The sequence below is a fragment of the Saccostrea cucullata genome, unplaced genomic scaffold, assembly GCF_032062105.1.
Source record: "Saccostrea cucullata isolate Sc308-1 unplaced genomic scaffold, CSIRO_AGI_Scuc_v1 ctg10192, whole genome shotgun sequence".
Taxonomy (NCBI): Eukaryota; Metazoa; Mollusca; class Bivalvia; order Ostreida; family Ostreidae; genus Saccostrea; species Saccostrea cuccullata.
The window spans coordinates 6,291-16,358 of NW_026924355.1; the positions used below are offsets into that span (position 1 = coordinate 6,291).

Consider the following 10,068-nt stretch of genomic DNA (forward strand, 5'->3'; position numbering starts at 1 on the left):
TTGATTCAATCTCCGTATGAAAACTTATATGGGGTTTGCTTTTATTTGAAAACTTTGTGTCACTCTGTCGATCGTGGTGAATTTAGTCTTGGCAAATAATATAACAAATGTAGCCCTTTCAAACGGTCAATCCATATATAGGTACAGGTATATCGACTTGACAGAAAAACATGCGTGTCTACCGAGCACGATCGAGGTTGATATAGATATATGAATCGACCTCATGTTTTAACCGTTGTCTATTTCTTTTACAAAAGCAATATTTTCAGCATGCAAGAGATGATATCCTTGCTACTGAGATAAAGGATAACCAACTTATTTCATCGATCTGCTCATTTCATGGCGGTATAGGAACCGCGAAAAGTGTGTGTGTGTGTGGGGGGGGGGGGATAAAATTCAGACAGAGGATTGAAGCCCTTGGCTTCACCATTCAAGCAATTTTACATGCAGAAGCTTCCTACATGGCTAATGCCTATATTATGATATGTGTAGTGTTACACAATTTATACCTCGTAAGAGTTATCTTTCTTTCTACATTGTGATCATTATTCCGGGTATGTAACCCTTTACGGTTTGTTTTTTAGAATATTTTATGTTGTTCCTACATGAGGCTAGGAGGCCATTTTCGCTTTTTCCAAGCATTGTTGTAACCTATTTTTCACTTTTACGGGTACATCCCTGCACCATAAGTAAGTTTTTATGTATTATCTAACATTATATTTTACGGTTTACTTTTGATCAGATAGGGAAATAGATTTCGATGTGTATTAGAAAGTAAATGGTTAAGTAAAAATCTGCTATGTATGTAAACGCTATATTGTTTCTCAGTTTATGTGATAAATAACCTACATGTTACTAAGAGCGCATTTTAATTTTTTATGATAGGCCAGTTTATGATTGAATTTAAATTGGAAAAATGTTCACTAAATTTGGATATCATTCTTGTTTGTCTATAATTTGTCACTTACAATGTAAAATAGGGTTAATTGGGTATCACTGATTTTGTATGAATCTGTTTGTAAGTTTTGTCTCTTTATTATTTTCAGTCTTTTACCATACACATACAAGCATCTATGCAATAAAGAGTGATCCGCCCTTATTGTTTTGGTTTGTTGGTTTGGTAAACACTCTGCACAGAGGCAGAACAGTAAAAGATTATGACCAGGGACAACCTGTAGGACGATGGCAACAGGGGAAGGGGAGAAACAACAGGTCAAAGACGAACAGGATGATAAACAATCCAGGATTCGGACTCTTACAGAGAAGGGTCAGGCATCCTTTGACCAAACGTTCCTTGATCTACAAGAAAAGTGCACTAGTGCGTGGAGGGAGGTAGAGGACCTCATCGCAAATTGTGATGGTGACAATACAGACAGGAAATACCTAAGGACAACAGAAGATCACATAAATGCAAAATTCAAACAGTACCTTAAAGAAAGTCAAGCCCTAGCAAACTTCCTTGGAAGAGCTCGCACAGAACAAGCTCTACAGAAACTGGAGCAGCATGAGTCTCAGTATAGCACATATTCCGATATAGTGTTCACATTTCGAGATGTCCTAAATAATAAACTATTAGAGGCAGCCGAACGACTCTCGGAAAAGTTTGAAGTGAAATCCAGGACTTCATCACAAGCCTCAAAGACAATATCAGAAATACTCAAAAAACGAGTGCAAGCGGAGACCCAGCAAACAAGACTTAAATTCTTGGAAGAGCAGGCGGCTCTGGAAAAACAAAAGGCAGCTACCGATATTGATATATGGCTTTCTAAGGAAAAAGAAGCAGCAGCTGTGGCAAATGCAGAAGTGAACGCCATGGAAAATTACGATCGTGGATCTCAAGGAAGTTTTCAATTTGACATTGAAGAACAAAGTGTGGAACAGACGGCCAGAGAAAGAACTGAAGCTTATGTGAACTCGCAGGCCAGCAACCACTCAGAAATCACACCTAACTATGTTCGACATGATGATGCCTCACATCGCTCGAGACCTGCAAGCATCAGTCAAGCAGGATTTCATTTTCCGACTGCCAGTCATGTTCAACCTCATGAACAGTCACCTATAGTTGACCTTAGTAACTACCTTTTGAAAAAGGATTTACTATTACATCGTTTCTCTGCATTTGATGACTCGGCGCAAAACTATACAGTGTGGAAAGTTGGTTTCCTGAATATTCTGAAGGAATTGAAAGCATCACCAATCGAAGAACTTGATTTATTGACAAAATGGCTGGGCCCCGAATCAAAAAGATACGCTCTATCCATACGTTCAGCAAATACTCACCAACCTGAGAGGGGTCTATCCCTGATATGGGCACGATTAGAAGACCTCTATGGAAAACCAGAAATGGTGGAGGCAGCGTTGAAGTCAAAGCTCAAGGACTTTCCAAAAATTACAGAGATGGATCCGAAGCGTTATTATGATCTACTTGACTTGCTGTATGAGATTGAATCCAACAAGCAGGACCCAAAATATTCCAGACTACTTGGATACTATGACACTTCCTCAGGCATATTGCCTATTGTTAGTAAACTCACCAATCAAGTACAAGATAAATGGGCCACCCGTGCATCTCAGTATAAACGTTTGAATCATGTTCCATTCCCACCATTTAGCATATTTGTCAGTTTCATACAGGAGATATGTGAATTGAAAAATGATCCAGGTCTTATTTCTAGTACGAGGTATCCATCCGACAAGAAGAGAGAACCTACAAACAAAGTCTTTGTTCGGAAGTCAGACGTTGGTACCGAAACTCCAACATCCTCTATGCGGTGCCCTATACACAAGGCTGACCATTCCTTGGAACAATGCCGTGCCTTTCTGGCAATGACATTCCCAAGTAAACGCGACTTTCTGAAAAGTAGGGAACTCTGTTTCCGTTGCTGCAAGGGAAAGCATAGGGCCAACAAGTGCAAACTTAAAGTGAGTTGTGACGTTTGTAAAAGCGACCACCATGTTACGTGTATGCACTTTCACAGAGACTCTGGGCAAGAGAATGGCGGGGAGAGTTCATCTAAGGAATCACCATCTGGGAAGGGAGATGAAAACATTATCACGTCCTCTTGTACCCGATTGTGCGGGAAGGATAGAGTTGGCCGATCTTGTGGGAAGATTGTTCTTGTGAACGTATACCCGTCTAACAGACCTGATCTTACCTTTAGAACTTACGCTATGATAGACGATCAGAGCAATAGAACCTTAGCTCGTTCCAAGTTTTTTGATCACTTTGGGTTAGAGGGCAATGACTGTGTTTTCACGTTGAATTCCTGTGGTGGAAGTGTTACATTTTCTGGAAGAACAGCAGAGGGATTCGTCATAGAGCCAGTGTCAGCTGAACAAAAGTTGTACTTACCTAAAATTATAGAATGTGATGAGATTCCCAACAATCGTAAGGAAATACCGACTCCGGAAGTGGCGTCTGCATATCAACACCTGTTGGATATTGCACCATTAATTCCTGATTTGGATCATACAGCCGAGATTCTGCTTCTCATAGGAAGGGATCTGATCCAAGCGCATCATGTGATCGAACAAAAACTTGGGCCCCCAGACTTGCCGTTTGCGCAAAAACTCTACTTGGGGTGGACTATTATCGGTGAAGTGTGTTTGGGTAGTGCTCATAGACCTAATTCCATTGTAGTGAATAAGACTCATGTGTTGGACAATGGGCGTAGTACCCTACTTGAGCCTTGTGATTCCAAGTTACTTATCACACAAGAAAAACATCAACATGTTGTCGGTTCTTGTCCAGGAATATTCTGTACTACAGTGAATGATGAGACTCCTGGAATGTCGACAGAGGACCGCCAGTTCCTGGAAATAATGGACAGGGAGTTCCACCGAGATTCCTATGGAAAATGGACAGCCCCATTACCCTTCCAACATGATAGGCCTGTGTTACCAAATAATTACACCCAAGCAATGAGACGGGCTATGATATTAGATGCTTCATTGAGAAAAAATCCCACCAAACTTGGACATGCCTTAGAATTCATGAGGAACATTTTTGACAGAAATCACGCAGAGGTAGCCCCACCTCTGAAACCAAACGAAGAATGTTGGTACCTACCAATTTTCGGGGTGTACCACCCACTCAAGCCGGAGAAGATTCGCATGGTGTTCGACTCTTCAGCTCGCTTCCAGGACTTGTCTCTGAACAGCGTACTTTTGTCAGGTCCAGACCTTACAAATAGTCTCATTGGAGTGTTGATGCGTTTTAGGATGGAAGCCGTAGCTGTGACCGCAGATATAGAGCAAATGTTCCACTGCTTTGGTGTCTCAGAGAAACATAGGAACTTCTTAAGATTTTTATGGTACACAGACAACGACCCTACCAAGCCTCTAACCGAGTACCGCATGACAGTCCAGGTTTTTGGAAACACCCCATCACCTGCTGTAGCTACTTATGGGTTTCGTCTTGCTGCCATTCAAGCAGAACACAGCTTTGGGAAGGACGTAAGAGAGTTTGTGGAGCGGAACTTTTACGTGGATGATGGTCTGGTGTCCCTACCAACAACACAAGAAGCCATAGATCTCCTACGACGAACTCAACAGGCCTTACTGACCCATGGGAACCTCAGATTACATAAGATTGCGTCTAATGACCCTAGAGTGATGCAGAGCTTTGACGTGAAAGATCTAGCAAAGGACTTGATTGACTTAGATATTACACATGATGATCTTCCTACCCAGAGGAGTCTAGGACTCGTGTGGGATCTTCAGAGGGATGCCTTCGGGTTTAAACTTACCAGGAAGGAGAAACCGTACACTAAAAGAGGAGTTTTATCATGTGTTAATAGCCTGTACGACCCTCTAGGCTTCATAGCGCCTATCACTATTCAGGGAAAGTTACTTCTTAGAGAAATGACACAGGCACCGTCTGTAGACTGGGATGCTCCCTTACCAGAAGAATTCCAGAGCAGATGGGATGATTGGACCCAATCACTGACTCGTCTTGGAGCATTGAATGTACCTCGTAAGTACCTGCCTATTGGCTTCTCTCAGCTTCAAGAGAAGAACGTACTGATTTTCACAGATGCCTCGGAGGTTGCTATTGCTTCTGTGGCCTACCTGTTTCACAGTCATGGTGGAGACATCAATCTGGGTTTCATTATGGGTAAATCTAAAGTTGCACCCAGACCAGCCACTTCTATACCACGCTTAGAGTTGTGCGCGGCCGTCCTGGGAGTAGAAATTGCTACTATTATAAGGGATCAGCTAGACATCAATGCAGATCATTTCAAATTCTACACGGACAGCAGGATCGTTCTGGGTTATGTGTACAATCGCACAAAGAGATTTTTAACCTACGTAAGCAACAGAGTTCAAAGAATTCTAAGCTTCTCCAAATCATCTCAATGGAACTACATCCCTACGGACCAGAACCCAGCAGACCATGGCACTAAATCTACTATCGACAGTGCACTGTATGACTCATGGCTCAGTGGACCAATAGAATGGCTACGCCTAGAAGATACTGTAGATGGTCCTGCCCCAACATATGATTTGGTAGATCCAACTATGGATAAGGAAATCAAACAGGACACTGTGGTTTGCAAGGTGGATGTGTCTACCCCCTTATCCTGGACTTCACGCTTTGAGAGGTTTTCTTCATGGAAGAATCTCGTTAGAGCCATCATGTGCCTGAAACGGATTGTCCATGCAGTGGCACATCACAGTAAGGATATTAAAGCTACAGAAGATAGCAGTGCATTTAGGAAGGCAGAGGAGCTTATAATACATCACGTCCAGTTAGAAGTCTACGAGAAGGAAATTACTGCACTTAAGAATGAAAGGCCCCTTCCTAGAAACAGTCCCATTTTGAGACTTAACCCATCTTTAGATGAAGAAGGCATGGTGCGGGTCGGAGGTCGATTACAACATGGTGACTTTGATTTGGGGGAAAGGAGTCCCATACTTGTGCCAGGGAGTCATCATATTGCTAAGCTGTTAGCTCTACACTTTCACGAGTTAACACACCATCAAGGGCGCCATATAACAGAGGGAGCAATCCGCAATGCAGGTCTATGGATTACTGGTGCCAAACGTATTGTGACTTCACTGATTTACAAGTGTGTGATTTGTTGCAGAGGGCGTGGGAAACTTCTTACTCAGAAGATGGCGGACCTACCTGCGATAAGGTTGAAACCCTCACCCCCATTCACTTACGTTGGAGTGGACTGTTTCGGGCCATGGAGTGTGACAACTAGGCGTACTCGTGGTGGGAGTGCTGACTCTAAGAGATGGGCAGCTTTGTTCACCTGTATGTGCTGTAGGGCTGTGCACATTGAAGTATTAGAACAGATGAATACACCTTCCTTTGTGAACGCTCTACGTCGATTCTATGCCATAAGAGGAGATGTCAAGGAGTTTTACTCAGATAGAGGCACAAATTTTGTTGGCAGTGTGCGTGAATTAGGTATTAACTCTGTGAATGTTGAGGACGCACCCATACATAACCTACTCACTGATAAAGGAACAGTTTGGAGGTTTAATCCCCCTCATTCCTCACATATGGGAGGAACTTGGGAGCGTCTCATAGGGGTCACGCGCCGTATCCTTGATGCCATCTTACAAGAGAATCGTCACGTCAAACTAACCCACGAAGTACTCACCACGTTCCTTGCAGAGGTCTCGGCAATTGTCAACAACAGACCAATCGTTCCTATTGCAACTGATACGGAGTCGCCTCAGGTACTTACACCCAATGTTCTACTTACCCAAAAAATGGGGAATGTCTCTGAAAGTCATATGAACTTTGATGTTCGCGACATGTACACCTCTCAGTGGAAGATAGTCCAAATTCTTGCCAACAGATTTTGGGACAGATGGCGCAAGGAGTACCTCCAGTCGCTACAAGAACGCAGAAAGTGGGCCGATACCAAACCAAATGTTCAAGAAGGAGATATTGTCCTTATGAAGGACGCGGAACAGCATCGGAACTTCTGGCCTCTCTGTCGTGTTACTCGTGTGTTCCCTAGCGAGGATCATCTCGTGAGAAAGGTCGAACTTATGACATTCAAAGATGGAGCAAAGAGAACATATGTGCGACCAATTACCCAGATTGTGCTTTTGCTGTCAAATCACAACTAACTGTTTTGTGAAAAGTTGAATGACTAGTTTATGTATGGAGTTAAAGTAACTACATTTTGTGCATTGTAGGTATCCTCAGTTAAGGATAATGTATACATTTGTTTTGCTTGTAAGGGTGTGATATTTCATATCAGGCGGGGAGTGTAGTGTTACACAATTTATACCTCGTAAGAGTTATCTTTCTTTCTACATTGTGATCATTATTCCGGGTATGTAACCCTTTACGGTTTGTTTTTTAGAATATTTTATGTTGTTCCTACATGAGGCTAGGAGGCCATTTTCGCTTTTTCCAAGCATTGTTGTAACCTATTTTTCACTTTTACGGGTACATCCCTGCACCATAAGTAAGTTTTTATGTATTATCTAACATTATATTTTACGGTTTACTTTTGATCAGATAGGGAAATAGATTTCGATGTGTATTAGAAAGTAAATGGTTAAGTAAAAATCTGCTATGTATGTAAACGCTATATTGTTTCTCAGTTTATGTGATAAATAACCTACATGTTACTAAGAGCGCATTTTAATTTTTTATGATAGGCCAGTTTATGATTGAATTTAAATTGGAAAAATGTTCACTAAATTTGGATATCATTCTTGTTTGTCTATAATTTGTCACTTACAATGTAAAATAGGGTTAATTGGGTATCACTGATTTTGTATGAATCTGTTTGTAAGTTTTGTCTCTTTATTATTTTCAGTCTTTTACCATACACATACAAGCATCGATGCAATAAAGAGTGATCCGCCCTTATTGTTTTGGTTTGTTGGTTTGGTAAACACTCTGCACAGAGGCAGAACAATATGATCGATATATTAAATGGTTGATTTGGGGTATGATACCTAAATGTTCTTTGGAACACTTAAAAGCCCATGCAGTTACTACTCTATACCTTGAGTTAGAGGATCTAATAAATTGTCTACGGATTATCGGAAAAAGTTTTCACAAACAGTAAGTCAATAGAGATGTCTCTCTATAATCTTGATATACAAATCTCTAGATCTCTCTCTCTCTCTCTCTTTATACCCCCTGCTTGAAAAGCGGGAGGGTATATAGTAATCGTTAATTCCGTCCGTCCGTCCGTCTGTCCGTCCGTCCGTCCGTCCGTCCGTCTGTTACGCTTTGGGGTACCCATCTCTTATCCGCAACTCCTCTCATACCACTGAATGAAATTTGATAAAACTTTCACAGAATCTTTATTATGTTCCCCAAACGAAGTTGGGGAACATATTGTTTTTACTCTGTTTCTTATTATTATTATTTTTAAGGTCTTCCGACTTCCTTCGGAAGACCTTCCCAAGTGAAAAAAATCCTCAAACAAATCACTCTAAGAAATCACTAATGAATCAGTGATTTGAAGATGATTTGTAAGTGATGCAAATTCCCATGCAAATGAGCTAACAAATCACTCCTAACAAATTGTAAGCAAATCACCCTGAAATCACAACGAAATCACTGAGTAAATCGTGTAGAAATCACTTCTGTTGAACAAATCGCAACCAAATCACTCCAAATAAATTGCAAACAAATCATTTCAAATAAATTGCAAACAAATCACTTCAGTTTAACAAATCACTTTCAAATCACTCCAGGTGGTTACACACAGTTTGTGTGTAGGATGCTCATGTAACCATCCCTCAAATATTTGAAACACACATGCATGCATACCGGTATTTGTTGTATATGAACAAAAAACTTTTGGCAAGTGTATTTTAAAATATAAACTTTTACTAGATGTGTCCTCATTAAGATGGCATCATGTATATATACACATGTACTTGGCTCCAAATTCAGAATATGATATAAGCATTAATTGTTGACTTTTAGAAGTTGGTATATGTTTTCTTATCTGAAATACATATTTGTCTAGACACTTTGAAAAAGCCAGTACTTTTTTGAAGCTTATAGCTTTACATAGATTTTGTTTAAAACATTGATACCGCAACTTTGTTGTTGGTAGAAGAACAATAAATTGCATGTGAACATAGGGAATATTAACTGAATCTCAAGAGGAAATGATAGCATAATACAGTTATACATACCTTAAAACTATATTCTGCATGTTTATTGAAAAAACATCAGTTTCAACAAAAGAAGAGAGGTATGAATCTAGAAAAGCACAATGTAGCTCCTTTCATTTCAATTCAAATCTGATTAATGAAAATTGGCGGTAGAGTTTCTAATACTGACCAATCAGCATTAGCCAGGCGGAAGAAGGGCCATGAGATCAACAAATCATTTACAAATCACTTTGAAGAAAGACTAAGTTAACAAATCATCTTCAAATCACCCTGAAGAAAGACTAAGTTCCAGAAATCATGTTCAGATCACCTTGAAGAATGGCTAAGTTCAACAAATCATGAAGAAATCACTGTAACAATTTCCTAAGTTTAACAAATCACTCAGAAATTGTCTGAAATGGGAAAGAAATCACAAGCAAATCACCCTTTTATAACAAATTGTAAGCAAATCATAGTCATCATTTTAGTAGAAAGTGATTTAAGCATGATTTGTTAAATGAATTGCTTACAAATCACTGAAACAAATCACTTATAAATGATTTTAAAGTAATTCGTAGGCAATTTGTGAGTGATTTGTTTGAAAAAATTTTCACTTGGGTTATTGTTTTCCGTCGGTTTCCTATTATTATTATTATTATTATTCTTTTTTTCATTTTTATGGCGATATCTCAGCTGTGACTGTACGGATTTCAAAGATTTTTACAGGAAAGATGCACCAGGTTAATATCTCCAGACGTGTTTTTCATTTTTTCAAAATTTTCTTCCGTTCGCGATTTTTGGGGAAATTTGTATTTTTTAAATGGATTTTTGTACACTACTTTTCTCGAAAACGGCTAAAGATATGACATTGAATCTTATGGACATGAAAGAACATCACATGTAGATGTGCCGAACGTCCTTCATTTTTTGTCGTTCCTACTTCCGGTCGCAAACGGAAGTGAATTCAAAAAGTCC

At 40.0% G+C, this 10,068-nt stretch overlaps 1 protein-coding gene across 1 annotated transcript; it reads left to right on the forward strand.

Moving 5' to 3' along the window:
• The first annotated feature begins 1,408 nt into the window (after positions 1-1,408).
• On the forward strand, positions 1,409-7,092 carry LOC134266262 (uncharacterized). Its single transcript, XM_062748482.1, has 2 exons — positions 1,409-1,424; positions 1,538-7,092. The coding sequence occupies exons 1-2, from the start codon at positions 1,409-1,411 to the stop codon at positions 7,090-7,092; spliced, it is 5,571 nt and encodes a 1,856-aa protein (XP_062604466.1).
• The last annotated feature ends 2,976 nt before the right edge of the window (positions 7,093-10,068 follow it).